At 43.3% G+C, this 16,499-nt stretch overlaps 1 protein-coding gene across 5 annotated transcripts in view; it reads right to left on the bottom strand.

Moving 5' to 3' along the window:
* Positions 1-16,499, bottom strand: part of LOC144114485 (tRNA methyltransferase 10 homolog B-like) — an 86,704-nt gene that overhangs the window by 52,584 nt on the left and 17,621 nt on the right. For 2 of the 5 annotated variants that reach the window (XM_077648254.1, XM_077648250.1), the window contains exons 1-5: positions 15,889-16,013; positions 15,144-15,252; positions 12,883-13,024; positions 9,484-9,611; positions 4,263-4,415 (exon numbers count right to left, since the gene is read on the bottom strand). In XM_077648254.1, coding sequence (XP_077504380.1) covers positions 4,263-4,415; positions 9,484-9,611; positions 12,883-13,024; positions 15,144-15,245 — 525 coding nt within the window. In that variant the 5' untranslated portion in view covers positions 15,246-15,252; positions 15,889-16,013. Of the gene's footprint in view, positions 1-4,262; positions 4,416-9,483; positions 9,612-12,882; positions 13,025-15,143; positions 15,253-15,820; positions 16,014-16,499 lie in introns of those variants that run through there. The other 3 variants (XM_077648252.1, XM_077648251.1, XM_077648253.1) reach the window with 2 other exon arrangements.

Genomic DNA, 16,499 nt, shown 5'->3' with positions numbered 1-16,499 from the left:
AATTACTTACCCTGGGTACAAATGAAGGCAATGCAGTCACAGTCACTGACATGTTTACATATTAAAGGGCCCCAGAAAAGGGTGTTCAAGCTTGGCTTTAAAATGATTGCATTATGTACAGTACAGGCCACCAAGCGTTCATGCCGCGTACGAGACCTCAAAAGCGAGCGGGAAATTTACAATACATTTTTAAAATTTAAATTCTCGTTTTTGCACTTCGCAGCGACCCGCAGTGCCAGCTTTTGCGCGAAACCTAGCATAAGACAGCATGTCGTGCAAGTGACGTCAGCAGACGGGGGTTATATTGGTTCGCCGCGCCAGCTCTGTCAGATGTCACGCAGCTACCAAGGCCATGGCCACTCTGCAGGCGCCGGCAGCTGGCGCTCCGGGCCAACGGAGGAGCGGCGAAGTTTTGGAGTGCGACAATTGATGAGAGGAGAGGGAAAGATGCAAAGACGCGGAAATTCAAATTCTGACTGCATATAACTCGGGTTTCACAAATCGCATTAAAAAAATTCTCGCTGGAGGATATTTGTGAAGTGGCGGACATACCGCAACATTACTGAGAGCCCCTTTCTGAGGCCAGAAGTCTTCTGAGGCACAGAAGACAGCAGAGATTAACGTACAACTCCCAAGTAATCAGGTCTACGCTGCACCTACTATCAATGAGACTGCATTCAAAAATTACAGTAACCACCTAATGTACCTGTTTAAAGTGCCACAAAAAAAAAAATAGAAAAATTTCCCTATGCTTTCCTAGGTTTCAGAAACTGTTGGTTTCCTTCATACACATGCCATAACGAGCCCCTCATATCCCTACTCTTTTCTGCTCAACTCCTTAACATTAGTGAGAAAAAAGGCATGAAAGATATTTTTACAAGAACACAAACAACAGGTACCATGTGCAGTGATTCAAAATGAATGGCACAAACAGAAAACCCACAAAGTGAGCCGTGTAATAATAGGCAGCAAAAATTGAAGTTTAAAATGAAACGTCAACTCTTCGAGTTTCTGCTGACAGTCATAGAGGTTCAATATGGGCACCCTTTGTGACACAGCAGACATCTGCACGATAGTCTGTTTCTTGCACGCCCACAGAGGCACAGACTGACAAGTTGCATCAAAAGAGTCACTTGTTTATTGCTCTAAACCATGCAAGCCCCAGTGAAAGTAGGAGTATGAACCCCAAAATCTTGAATTATGCCAGCTCACTTTGCAATTTGACAGAAATGTGGCTTTGCCAGTACACACGAGTGTGCCACCTAATACTCAAGGTTTTGAGCATATGAACCGAGAAATCCTATCAACAGGGAACGTATCAACGAGCTTTTACTACATACTGATAATTTTGCCATTTCTGAAATGCTTTCTAGAGGTGCTTGTATTCAGGATGGCGGCACCAGTGAGAGAGAATGCATATTGTGTGCCGGGATATGCTAAAGTTTCATCTACAACAAGAGTTTTTGCACCAAATCTGGCAAAGATGCACCCTCCTGTCACAGCAGTGTGAAGAGATGCAGTGCTTGGCAAGGGAAGCAGCACAGGACTGCCATTCGTAAGCAACAGAATAGTGGAAAACATTTAAATGAATGAGCTACTATGGCCCAATAAGTCAACTCATTATTCTAGCACAGGTTTCAACATGCTGCAAACAACAATATGGTATGTGCTATGCAAGAGTCTGGACGTCTAGCCTCAAGCACTATTAATGATTATGTGTGATACAATACCTAAAATCAAAGAAATCGAAATGAGAATTTTGAGTGGACTTCCAAGCCCGGATGGAGGTGGATATCCCATACAGCTGCACTATTTTAATGCAGTAGCACTACTACATGCATTCTCGCAGAAGCCCGATTCTGAAGCCGATTTGACCTTGGACCTTTGCGAGCGCCAACAGAAGAGAGGCGTAGGAGGAGCACAGCTGGAGCACGGAGGAGCCAATCAAAGACACACGCCATACATGTCATCACTGGCGGCACAGCCAATCAGAGAGCACTCGCTCCACAGGCGACTTCAAAGGCTGCTCCACTGCAGCTGATGGCGATGACTGATTTTTTTTAATGGCGCAAGGACATCTGAGGCCAAACAGCACCATGGCACAAGGTATTTTGCATTTCTCAAGGTGGAGTCAAAGACCCATTTCCCAGGCATTTCACTACAAATAAGCCGAGCACCAGAGCAGGGGAAAGCTTGTACCCATTGCATCACCGGTGGATACCCCCCGGCACTGGGAATCGAACCCTGCACCTCCCGCATGTGAAGCGGATGCTCAAACCACTAGGCCACCACTACGGTGCTCCGCCACAGCTGCCATGCTGGGGGTAGAGGAGAATCTTCCCTTGCTTCGCATTTGCAGCTAGGCATAATTAGTGCGGCACTAAGGCTTATAATCTTGGATTTCACTGAGGTCTGTCTGTATGTCTGAAGCCTGCTTGACCTGAAATTAAATAAAATAAAACAAAATACTTTATGGCCACGACTGGGTTCTGAACCTGAGGTGGTGCGAACAGATCAGTTTTGCTGGCCACAGCATTATGCCACTACATCATCGCCGCAGCCAAACATCCTGTTTCCTAAACTGCGTCTCTCATGCTGTGCTTCAGATATTTCCGTCTTCATCAACTTCCATCCGTGCGCAATGAACCTCCGCCGGCTGCGGCGTGCGCGTAGTGGCCGCAGCCGTGGTGGCGCGTGACATCTGAAAGAATCTGGTGCTGTGAACCAATGATAACACCAGGCTGCTGAGGTCAAATGCACAACATGACGTTGTATGCCAGGTTTTCGCGCCAAAGCCCGGCACCGCGTGTCGCCACGAGGTGCGAAAGCAGGAATTTTTAAAAATCTTAAACTTCCTGCTCACTTCTGAGCTCTTGTACGTGGCATGGACACTCGGTGGCCTGTACTCTACATAGTGCAAGCATTTTAAAGCGAAGCTCAAACACCCCTTTCTGTGGCCCTTTAAACGAGCCGGCCGGGTCTGGGGAATGCAACATGAAAAGCAGGAATGCTGCAACAGTCAACCACAGCATGGCTTCCCCACAGTGCATAGATGCAAGGAGGCAAAGCATCCGATAAACATGAGAAGATTTTGGCTACTTCCGCTATTGGCGTCGACGGGCAGGATGTGTTCCTAAGTTCCTCCTGCGCTCAAGACAACGCAAATGCAGGCTGAATTGTGCGAACCCTAAAAAACGGGAATTTTAAGGCATTGTGCTGAGAAATGTTAATCAAGTGAAATTGTCAATAAGTGCCTTTGTACCGTAAAATACCGAGCATCCGTCCAAGCTCGAATAAGCACCCACCCTCCTTTTTCCTGAAATTTTAAATTTTCCTAAAACACGGAGCAAGTGCCCATGCGATTATGTTCCATGTCCGGGACAAGTTCAAGAACACGGCAAACACACATAAAACACCCATCGTTTGGTATCCTCGCGACGCTTATCGCGGAGGGAGGGGGAAAGGGATGAACACACCAATGAGACAATTTAGATGGTAAAACGAAGCTCAAGCAGTTTCCGAAGAAAAGCTCGGGAGGGCATTTCCTCTGGTATTTTCGTGATTATGCGGTCCTGAGCCAGCCACTCCTTGGTGGCCGCCATCTTGAATTTAATGATCGGCAGCCGGACCAAGCAATGCCCACTCAACCAAGTGCCCATTATGAATTTTCATGCCTGGACCTAACAAGCATCCATCCCCAAACATTTCATGACTATCTTCAAATTTTAGGTGGATGCTTGGCTAGGTATGTTATAATGCCTCATTCAACAGCCATATTTTTTTTTTAATTATGCAGTTTGAATAACAAATTTTCTGCATTTGTTTTTAAATGCAGTATTAACCAGGTTATATTGTATTGCAAAATAAAAACTTGGAGAGTTAACCTTACATGTTATGCAAATGTTAGCAACAATTTGCTTGCTTGGGCCAAAGTTCTGTTTCCTTTCTGTACTCTTTGTTTTTAATCGCCTAGTAAAGCTTCGATTTATTCAGATAACCTTTCCTTTGTAGAACATTTTACAGCTGTTAATTTGTTTGCGACATTACTGCTATACATGGCACTAACTGCTTATCACTGCCCATTCTTTTGTGCACATTTCACACATTCCTCAACAAAAGAGAAACAGGCCATGATGACTTTATATCACAATTTTTGGTCATTATAATGCAATTACTGGGGAGTTCCCATTGCAGACATGTTTTGTTGATGAAGTTATCTGCACAGTCGCACATGAACAAATGAAGCAGAAAAGTAAACTAACCGAATATCTTTCAAATCCCTGATGCTTTTCAACGCACAACTTATAAAGCCGGCAAGACGTTGGGAAATGGGTGAAGTAGAGCCTCAGTGGATTGCAGCTATGGCGATTAGAGCCATACAGTCTCCGTAGTTGTGACGACAGCTTGTTTAGCTCCTGCAAAAATGTCATCACGAAGTTTTACCGAAACACTCTCAGAAAAAAAAACAATGTTCAAAATATAAAACAACACAGCGCCCCTGTATAGAAAAGAACATCTTCCTTAATCTTGCATCATAAAAGCAGGTGCAAGTAGCCCACATGGCAAAAACTGTAGCGACGTTTCCTACCCTAAGAACAAAACTATGTAGTGCACCGACCCCAACATACAAGTAAGGCAACCAAAAGTGCTCTCACTAAGAAAATTCAATGCACAAAGCCCAACATTAATGGATAGGATGAAGCAAAAGTAATGCATGGAATAAAAAAAAAACTGACGAAAAAAGCTGACCCAGTTGAAGCACTGCAATGAGTATAGAGAAAACAACATTTTGATGCAATGGTAATGATTTGTCAACAGGGCAGGCACATGTCAGTTGCAGGCAGAACAGAATAGTGTGCAGCTCGCATTGTTTGCTGTGTATCTCAGAACAATGGAAAGAAGAGAAATTTATGATCAGAATGAACTAAGCATCCACCCAGCTTCCAGATTGTCCTAAGATTTAGTTTTGTACATAACAGAGACGAACTAAATTTCGCACTACTCAACAAAGCAAAAGACATATAAAAGAAAATCAAAGAGCAATAGCCTTTATAAATCATGCCACACACCGTTTCAGCCTAAGGCATAGCTCTTCCATGGTATAAAAGTTAAACGAAATCACCATGCTCTGTTTGCCAGTTCATACACAGTTGAACCTGCACATATCGAACTCATAAAAAACACCTACGAGTTCAAAATATAACGTGTAATTCGATACAAAAGTATAGCAGTAAATCTAACAACATAGACACACATTCAGATGGAAAAAAAATGTATTTCTAGGATAGTGCTTACTGCATGCAAATTACAGAGTGAAATAGTCGTGAATTTTTTGTTTCACCTTCATTGGCTCAGAGAAAACGCATTTTCCAATGTCACTGATGGTCTCCAAACAGCTAAGACCATAGCCTTCTATCAACATGCAATAGGGACAAGACAGCTGAGCATGCAGAGCATGTCGAAGCATGTGGACACAGATTCTCTCAAGTCCTCGTCACAATTCGCATCAGTGGCGTCCTAGTTATCCACAACGTCGGCAATGAGTTCTTTGTTCGCAAGCTCTCCCGCAGTCTCAACGCTGTCGTCTGCAGAGACAAAGTCGCCCATGGATGCCCCATCACAAACAGAACCAGGAAATTTGGACAATTGGTTCCACAAATCATAAACATCCGTGATAGCTTCGGCGAGCTATCCCGACAAAGAATTTGTTCCGTCTTCTCTGGCAAAGCAGAGACCACAATGTTGCAAGCAGTTCTGTAAAGTTTCGTTTTTTGACACCATTTCACGACCCACTCAGAGTAGACAGGACCCCTAAGAGGTCGGTTCTTAGGTTTCTTCCAGTCCTCAGCTTCTGCAGGAGCCATTCAGTCAGATGTTTCCTGCAACTAACCTTCACAGCACGAGTTATCTTCTGGTCCAAAAATTGAAGCACCAACGTACAGTAGTTTTTGATGGCAGGAAGCAAAGTGCAATGTTGCTGAAACGAGCACTGCAACGGTGGGCATAGCCATTGTCTACGGTAAGGCAGACGTCGAGGAACCATTGGTACGCTGCTGCCTTAGCATTTTCACACGCAGCTGTGCGTACATGTCTGGTGCCAGGAGTGCCGGCTCACCTCCCTGCTTTAGCCGAAATGTCAGCCTGGTTCTTCAAAATGGTGCTCAGCGTGCTTCTCGGAATCTTGTACACTGTGGCAACTTTGTATTTCTTCTCACCTCATTCAACTCGCGTTAATAATTTCCAGTTTCATGGAAAAGAGGAGGTTCTCCCGTTGCGCAGATGCCATCACGCGCACACAGAAACAACGAAAATCATGCAAAATCACCGCATGGCAACGCGGGCATAAGTTGTGCAATGCGCTGAGAACGCAATTCTGGTTGGCTAGCTATGCGCCTGGTGCTTACATTGTGGAAAATCCACGTCATCATTAGTCCACGCGTGCTACCTAGGTAGCACCGTAGCACCCACAGGTCTCTGTGGGCAAGATAACCTCCCGAGACGTGCTAAAGGAAAGCCAGCTTCTTGAGTGGCCTGGCGTTGCCCAAAGTTCGATCTATCAGATGTGACGGCTAATGTTTGTACAATGTAGCCGTACATTTTCCTATACATTCCTGATGTAGCATTACAGTGCCCAGAAGTTATTCGATATAACAGATAATTCGATCTAGTCGAGTTCGGCATAATCGGGTTTGACTGCACAACCAATAGCCGACCTCACAAACAAATGCTGGTGATAAAAGACAAACATGTCCACTTGCTCATGTATATTAACAGTTCAAGAAAGGAAGTTGTTAGCAATTATAGAAGCTAATTCCTACCAAGACATTCTGTATAGTCACAAGAAAATTTACCACTTCTTTGGAAAACTATAGAGTTCATCAATATTTCTGCAGCTCCACTTGAAAAATGAGCTCCCAACCAAATCATTGTGACAGTACTGAATTGACAGTAGTGTGACAGTGCTGCAAATTAAACTATTAAGTTGTGACACCATTTATATATTTTCACAACTTACTAGTTCAATTTCCCCCCAAAAGACACTAAAATAAAACTGCAGGCTAAGCCAGTTAGTGCAGTTACATTATTTCAACCAACATGCAACAGAGAAAAAAATCAAGAAGCAGACTACACAGCGCTGAACTTACTAATAGCTTTTATTTGGAAAGAAATGTGCATCTTAACAACAGAACGCAGGAATGAGCACACATGCAAAGCCAGCTTTCACTCCCTGGCCTGATGCACATGTCAGCACCATACACCAAGTGCACCCACACTTTGCAGAAAACTGTCTCGCCTCTGCAAGTTGGGGTGCACTCACCAAGTGGCGCCGACGTGTGCATCAGGGCAGCGAGGGAGAGCTGGCTTTGCATGTGTGCTCATACCTGCGTTCTGTTGTTAAGATGCACATTTTTTTCCAAATAAAAGCTGGTACTAATTTTAACTGTGTAGTCCACGTCTTGTTCGACCTCTCTTTCAAAAAAAAATTTCATTTCTTGGCACTTAGAAGAAATTTTTTGAGCACATTAGAAATAATTTTATGACTACCAGTATCACAAAATTTCTGTTACATCTCCAGAAAATTGTTTTCTAATATATATTTAAATCTTGTGAAAAAGCTGCAGAGTTAAGAAAATGTGGGTGAAGGCTGGTTCAACATTCACTGAGTTCCTAATGGCGTGCTATAGGTCAACACATTCCTAGAAAAATTTTTTAACAAAGCACAAATTTTGGTACTGAAAAGCTTGCGATGCAGTGTCTGCTGACATATTTAAACAGAAGAAAATTTCACACAAGAAATTTAAAATTCATAAATTAAAAAAAAATGTCTTGACCTGCACAATGGTCCTATGAGTGCAACAAAACAAACTGAGTCAAAACAGAAAAAACAGCCAAAAAGAAATCTGCTCTGCAAGGTGAGTATCTAGGCAGAAAATTTCTCCACAATGCACAGCTGCCACAGTTCACAATTTTTTTTTTTTTACAGTACTTTCTGGTCAACTGTAGCAATGAGACTTAGGGACAGCATAAAAAACGAGGCATACAAGTGAATACAACAAGTTCTTAAAAATCTATTTTTTTTTTTGCCATTTTTAGGGAATACAAACCCATATCCCCCAAATGAACGAAAAAAAAGAGTCCTAAGGGTGAGAAAATTATTAGCAAAATGGTCAACTAGTCCAACCCTCATATGAATGCTGCTAGTGGTTTGTGCAACAGGACTGTGCTGAAAATTTTGCTAAGAATATACTACTGTAAAAACCGGAGTATAGGTCGGACCGGAATAAAGGTCGACCCCCAACTAACCAATTCTGAAAATGAAAAAAATCTTTTTCAATGAAAAAAGTACGAAAATGCCGTGAAACAAATGCAGCTCAACAGGTTGCATAATGGTGACAGCATTTATTTTCATTTAAATGCTGCTCATATCCACACCCGGCCAATTTTTTAGCAGTATCTCACGCTCATCGTCCCGTGTGTTTGTCAGCACCTTATCATCACGGCACGGAGCGGCGAAAACAAACGAGGTACACGCATGTGTACACATGCGCGTACTCTCGCTTCTTTCGCCACTCCGTGCCATGATCTCTGCCGCTTTCACGCGGATGCATTTGGCAGTCACAGGCAGAGATCTTGCACGCAGCTGCCGGACGAACTCCGGAACCTTTCCTTCCAATTCTGGATGAGCTGCTGTCTGCTCACGGAATGATGTTTTCTTCTGTTTGCTGCAAGTTGTAATACGCTGCTTCTGCCTCCACCAGTACCGAATGCTCTTTTCACATATACTCCAAATTTGCGCTGTGCCGCCAGGTTGCCGTGAGCTTCCGCGTACCCAGTCGCGTTTTTCTTGAAGGCGACGGTGAATTGCTGTTGTGTTCCGCTCATTTTGAAACAAAATGTGAAAAAGCAGCCTTTAACCAAAATAGCTTTGCAACAACAGAAACGCAAAATGGAGGTACCACGCCGCACTGCTGCTGATGGCGACGGTGATGGAAGCTGTTGACTTCAGCCACCCATTGTTGCAAGACTTCCATAGTTTTTCTGCCAATGACTGGTATATAAGGTGGGGGTCTACTTTTTGCCATGGTTTTTTGAAAAAAAGTTCGACCTATATTAAGGTCTTTAGGGTAGGTTCCTGGGCTGTTGCAAAAGAATGAAACTCCTCAGTCAACCATGCTTGCTTCTTTCTGGCCAGTAGGCCTGTCCAAGCACAAGGAACATACATATTTATTAGAAAACTTTATGACTGGACTCACCATTCTATGACCACAGTCCAAGAAGCTAAGCATTTCTTGTACAGGAGACAGCTAATAATATGCAAGTGAACCAAGACTCTGACAACAACACACCGTACAGTAGCTATGAACTTACCTACAAAAAAAATGCATTTAACTAGAAGATAGCGCTGCAAAATGAATGTTGCAATCTTGGAAAAAATGGCCTGCAGCATTAGGGGCAGTTCTATCAAAAAGAACATGAACACACCTTATCAGTCATGTAATCTGTATGCCCCATGTCAATGCAGACACATGGAGCTGGCACTTCATGACCTGCTGAAGAATTGTGGTTCAGTTCCTGCTCCCGAAGTTGTCCGTCAGACCTCTGCTCCGGACCTGGAATGATGAAACAGAAATCAGTCCGAGAAGCGTAATGCACACTATACAACCCTCCACACATTCTGATGTGCTGAATGAATCATAAAGTTGCATTTGTTAGAGCACTAGCTTTTCAAGACACCTGACATCAGTAAAGCTGTATGTGACTATGAACACCATGCACCAATTACAACCAAACTCAAATAGCTGCATATTTCTCTCTCTCTCTCTACACAGAAGCTAGTTCAATCTTAGTCAACCACACTCCCAGCTCTTTGAATTGCCCTAAACAGTAACACCGCCCGCCAAGAGTACCCACGTCAAAGTGGCATTTCAGACCTCAAGGTCTAGTGCCCAACTTTAATCTTCATGAATACAACGTACGACATGATAAGTAATTAGATCATTATATTCATGCACAGCAGTCATTGGTAGAGCATAAAAATTACTTAAAAGCTTAAAAGCCCCTCTTTGAGGATGAGAACGCTACTAAAAACCCCTCTGAGCTAACAGAGAGTTTAAAGCCACATTTAATAATAGGTACATTTTTAAAAGTTCAATCGCGATCCACACTCGGCCCTGCTTACTGACAAATGAGGAAGCTTGGGCAAGTTGGTGCACATAGGAAGCGGCCAGGTTTAGGCTGTCTGGTAATGCATTGTAGCATGAAAAGGCACTTGCTTTTGAAAACAGAGTAGCTAGATAGATTTCGCGCATAACGAACAGACCCATAGACTCTTAGTTCGAGACGAATGCAGCCTGTGGAAGCTTCAGCCACGAACTTGCGCCTTTAAAGGGCAACTCCAAGGGTTTTTGAACATTTTGAGTTTACAATCACATCACATTCTCTACAGTCCCCTCTCATCCAAACAAGCACTGTTTTTCAGAATACTACAAAGTGGAAGTATTTTAAAACAAGAGAAACCAAGAAACCAAACCAAAACCAGGTTTCGGCCCAAACTATGATGTCATGACATACCAACCTATGACATCGTCAACACTGTCCCAAAACTTATCGTGCGCGCTTTTATTGGCTAAATTGGTGACTGTAAGTGACAGCTTTGGTCATTATTTTTTCATAGTGACCAGAAACAAGCACTAAATTTTGTCTTTCAGCAAACACAGAGCAAATATCAATGATCGTGACAAACTGTGACATCACAGACGCAAGGTTGCCTATATAAATCATCTCACTTGATTGGTTTATGCGGGTTCACGTTCCAAAGCGACTCAGGCAATGAGGGAGGCCGTAGTGGAGGGCTCCGGAAATTTCCACCACCTGGGGTTCTTTAACGTGCATTGACATCGCACAGTACACAGGCCTCTAGAATTTCGCCTCCATCGAAATTCAACCGCCACGGCTGGGATCAAACCTGCGTCTTTCGGATCAGCAGCAGAGCACCATAACCACTGAGCCACCGCAGCGGCACCATCTCAGTTGAGGCCGCGAAATGAAAAATTTTTAATTTAATTTGTGCTGCAACAAGACGTCACCTGGCTATAAAATTTGGCACAAATGACCAGAAAATTGTGAAGAATTTACTCTGAAAGTTTAGCAAAATCCGTAGAGCTACAAAACACGCCCAAGTTGCCCTTTAAGGGTAAGAGCTGACATCGTAGCTCAGTTATTCTGGGAACAACATGCATGCGATAAGCCCGTATTGTCCCAAGTGTCCTTTAAAATCTCGAGTACAAATGCTGAACGCACATTTTCGAAGTTGGGTGCTGTCAACGCAAGCATGCCAATACATTTGAATATGTAAGGTCAACAAGCCTACAACTACATGCCTACTACTACAACATACTGTGCATTACGTTATGTAAAAATCAGGTTAAAAAATGGTGCTTTTGGCTTCCATCACACTGCTTCTAAACACTGGGAATTACTTTTACCAATAACCACAGTACAACTAGCCGAAAAACACCAGTTTTTCAAGAAAAAATAAATTCCGAAAAACATCTGCAGATTTTTGCCGGAAGGTCCACAGCCTAACCATAACCAAGCACAGCCAGGCCTCTTCATTTTTTTGGTCTACAAGATAAGCTGATTACCCTGTCGCAGACAAATGAAAAAGCACAACACTGCTACATGTATGTAATGTCTGCTCAACAAAAGCATGCCCTGCACACTTTTACATGCAATTTTTCTCACGAACACCAAGGATTTTTGATGGCCACGCACACCTTTTTGCACATATCTCCCTGTATTTTGTTGAAAAATGCAGGAACATCAAATTTTGCATTCACATGCATGTGTTTCCATTCAGGCACTGCAAAACTTTGACTGCTGTTTTGCAAAATGCTAACTTGGTGCCTAGCCATTTCAGCAAGCACTGCTGCTCCAGCAACACTAAACAAAAGGGTTACGAAAGCAATATTTTGGCCTGGAAATTTCCTCTGCAATAAAAACTGCAAGACTATTATGATTTCATTCAAAGACTAGGCAATTAATACTTACAGATTGTGCACACCATCCATTTACTTTCACAAAATGGAGCTCAGGGTCATAAATTATTTCAATAGCATTTAGATGTGTTACATTTATCACAAAAAATACAAATAAACCCTTTGTGCTCCGCATGCTCTCAACATGGCTGGTGACATCATCCGTGACGTCTGTGTAAAAGCCCTGAAGGGCGATTTTTGGACAGCACTTCTTGTTATAGAAGGTCTCTGGGCCAACTTAGTCATGGAAGCTTAACTCATGGCATAGCCCGCTGGTTACACCAACATACTTGAGCCAACACAATGAAAATTACACACAATATATAACTTAACTGCGCCATACAATTAGTACACACAAGTGCCAATAGTGTTACCAAGGCTTTTAATCTACTCCTGTGTTTCATAAACAAAAGAAAGTAAGGAAAATCTCAGAACCAAAGCTGAATGGTCTAGTAATATTTCATACAGCTTATTCTACTACTATGTACAGTCACAACAAAAGTTTCCTACAGTGTTATTTTAGAAGTTGAAACAATGCAAGCAGCAAGTAGCCTACAATATATTTAGTACTCTCTCATCACTTCAAACCTACACCATGAATGTGCTAAAGAATGGATATTTTAGCAGTAAATAGACAGCTTGAAGCTACGTCACATGGCCTCCAGACCAGCACAACTTCAGCGGTGGAAGTCACAGCAGGTAGCAGTAAGTGGAATACACAAGTGAACAGATCTTCACCAGGTTCATGGTCTTCAAGACAGCAGCATCATGACATCAGTGCAATCTATTATTCTTAGCTATTGCAACTACAAGTAGAGAAATTAGAATATTCTGCTATACTTACCGGGAACTGACTTGGCATCAGATTGCTCAAGTTTCTTCGCTTCAGCTATCCTGGTTTTGCGAGCTAATTTCTTCTCACGGCGCTTCGCTCTCCGTGCGGTAACCACCCTCTCATAACGGGCTAATTTCCTAGCAACATTTTTCTGAAAAACACAAAACATTTAACTGTGACCATAGAGTACATGTCAGAAGGCAATTTACACAAAAACAGGTGCCCTCTGTAACTAACCTACATATCTCAAGTAACATGACCATTCACGGAGTGAGAACTGCTTCTTGAGCTAGTTGGTTCATTTAAAGGCAGCATAAAAGACAAGGACGGAGGTGTTGTCGTTTTTTTTCCTCAATCCATGTGCGCTGTTCTGCTTTTCCCTAGCTGACCATTCACACTAAGCTGGCACAGAAACATCCCAACAAATATTTACTCCTTAAGATCAAATGACTTAAGCCAGCAAGAAAGTCACTCCTGGCCCTGCATATTCTAAATGATAACCAGCTATATGTGTGCTTCAATGCACAAACAGTAATTTGAGCACACTGCAATAACAACCCTCAGTTCTTGGTAAGTGCATTTAAGAAAAAGATAGAAGGCTTGAATCTAAACACATTCTACTTTGCACATGCTTCCTAGTTCAAAGGCCCCCAATATGAAGATAAAAAAAAAGAATGAGGCATTACATTTGTTTCAATATGGAACTTACCTCTGTTACCCCCAATATGGCACAGAAAGAAGAAAAAAGCTATGCTGCCCACAGTACCCCAAACTGCGACTGAAGACATTCATGCATTTTTGACTAGACTAACAAATCAAGGAATCAGGGCTGAAAAATATCTTCCACTGCATAGAACACCAGCTGCAAACCCAGTACACTTCCTGATGCACCGCAAGTATTGCTACACTGCTTTGGTTTGGTTTGGTTTATGGGGGTTTAACATCCCATAGCGACTTAGACTATGAGAGACGCCGTAGTGAAGGGCTCCGAAAATTTCGACCACCCGGGGTTCTTTTAACATGCACTGACATCGCACAGTACACGGGCCTCTAGAATTTCGCCTCCATCGAAATTCGACCGCCGCGGCCAGGATCGAACCCGCGTCTTTCGGGCCAGCAGCCGAGCGTCATAACCACTCAGCCATCGTGGCGGCTAACTAAATTGCTTTACCCCACATCTGATACCAGAATGAATGCATCATGATGTGGTATGTGTTAAGTGGGGTTTAACATCATGGAGTGACATGTGCTGTGAGGGACGGGTGCCATAGTGGAGGGCTCCAGATTAACTTAGCCCACTGGGCTTCTTAACGTGCACTAACATCGCACAGCACATGGGCACTTTCGCATTTTGTCTCCATCGAAGTGAACCTGCCGAGGCAGGGATTCAATCCAGCAACCTCGGGTTCAGCAGCCAAACACCAATGACACAGAAGTCTTTTGCCTTCTGTGAGAAAAAGCACGATGAGAAATCAGAACAACAGACACACTACAGTAAATATGGTGCACTTGGTTCAAGCACTGCGCACTTTTGAATTTTGTGTACCAGTTATGAGTTGGGAAAATGGAACAACACATTCTTTAAATATACTGTCTACAGTTTCATCCACATGGATCAGTAACTGTTGCTAGAGTTTCATCCAGATATAACAATTACTGCTACTAAAGTCAGTCCATACAATATGCCCAGAGCCATGGGTCTCTTTTGGAAGGTAGAAACAACACCCATTAGATTTTTTTATCAGACCAGTGGCAGCACATACCACCATAAAGTACATAGGTTTCATGCTGCGTGGCGCTGCTCCAATTGTCATTATGTCCGATGTGGTTAGATCAGGCTAAGTTTATTGCTTTTAAAGGCACAAGTGGCAGTTACTGTCTCGTCTGACTATAAGAGCAGATTATATTTGGAGTGGTTAGCATTACAGCCAGACGTAACAGTGTGCCCCCATGAAGTGTACGCAGATTTATTGCCACATGGTTTTATTTTCGTTGTAGTCACGCCTCGCGTGGCTGAGCAGGTTAAGTTAGGTTCACTGTCATCATGAAACTCAGGTGGCTGGTCCTATTCTGCCGGGACGCAACTCTAATAGTAACTTTTTCACATTTGGACGGAAGTTCAGTAGCAGCCCCCTTTTCGTTTGGACGGAACTCTAGCCACCCCCTTCTAAAAAATGCTCACGTTTACAAGAAATTACTCATACCCCTAAAAAGCTGCTTTCGGCAAGCCATCCCTGCTACATGTTTCTTGTGCACGCAAAAATGCTTACCGATAATGTCGGTGGTACAGCAACTGGCACGTTCCGATTCTGTGGCTCGTTAACACTGGCAGGCAAAGAGCTTTCTTCAAGGGCAGAAGATCCAGCGTCCATAATATTGCTGTAACAAAGAGGAAAGCACTCCTTGATCGAAGCGTGAACGAAGGCAACACAGTTTCTCGGACAGCATACCTCCATATAGCACATTTTTGGTAACAAATATAATAGCATTCTTTATTCATATTTGAACAGCGCAATAAAACAACGGGACACAACGAAGAAAGGACACCGTTGTTTTATTGCGCTGTTCAAATATGAATCAATACCAACTCGCCCAGTTCGCAGCTTTAATGAATAGCATTCTTTAATTTTCCTAGTTGGTTACAGGCGAATTCAGTGAAGAGTTTTAAGTAAAAGTTAAGTCTCCCATTTTCCAGCTCCTTCACAGTGGCATAAACTTCACACAAGGAAACATAAGAGTTATCTATTTACAAAACCAATGCATCAAAGTCAACAAAAGTCTGCAACCACTTTCAGTAAAACGACATCCAAAGCTGAACCATATGAAGCTACGTTCAGACAGTGAACAAAAACACGACCACATCGATAATCGGAGCACGATGCAGTACAGCGGCCGGGTAGGACAGATAAATAGTGCAAACATGCTGAGAACTAAATGCAATATCCACCGGTATTAAAATTAAATAAGGCACTGCACAAGAACAGCACAGCAGACAAGCGAAAAAGAGGCACCGACCACGCCGCCGCACACGCCTCAGGTTGTTTTGAAAGAAAACTGGATTGGATCGCCTTGGTTCGCTATGGTCTTGCCTAATCTCGCTTTTCTCAGATAGTTTCGATTCCTAGTTACAAAAATTGTATTCGCATTAAAAATTGGAGCATTAAAAATTAGAGCACAGTGCACGGGCGCCTTAGCATTTTTCCTCCATAAAAACGCTAAGGCGCCCGTGTGCTGTGCGATGTCAGTGCACGTTAATAATAATAATTGGTTTTTTGGGGGAAAGGAAATGGCGCAGTATCTGTCTCATATATCTTTGGACACCTGAACCGCGCCGTAAGGGGAGGGATAAAGGAGGGAGTGAAAGAAGAAAGGAAGAATAGGTGCCGTAGTGGAGGGCTCCGGCATAATTTCGACCACCTGGGGATCTTTAACGTGCACTGACATCGCACAGCACACGGGCGCCTTAGCGTTTTTCCTCCATAAAAACGCAGCTGCCGCGGTCGGGTTCGAACCCGGGAACTCCGGATCAGTAGTCGAGCGCCCTAACCACTGAGCCACCGCGGCGGGGCTCAGTGCACGTTAAAGATCCCCAGGTGGTCGAAATTATCCCAGAACCCTCCACTACG

The sequence above is a fragment of the Amblyomma americanum genome, chromosome 1 (assembly GCF_052857255.1).
Source record: "Amblyomma americanum isolate KBUSLIRL-KWMA chromosome 1, ASM5285725v1, whole genome shotgun sequence".
NCBI classification, from domain to species: domain Eukaryota; kingdom Metazoa; phylum Arthropoda; class Arachnida; order Ixodida; family Ixodidae; genus Amblyomma; species Amblyomma americanum.
This window is presented reverse-complemented; position numbering and strand designations above follow the sequence as displayed.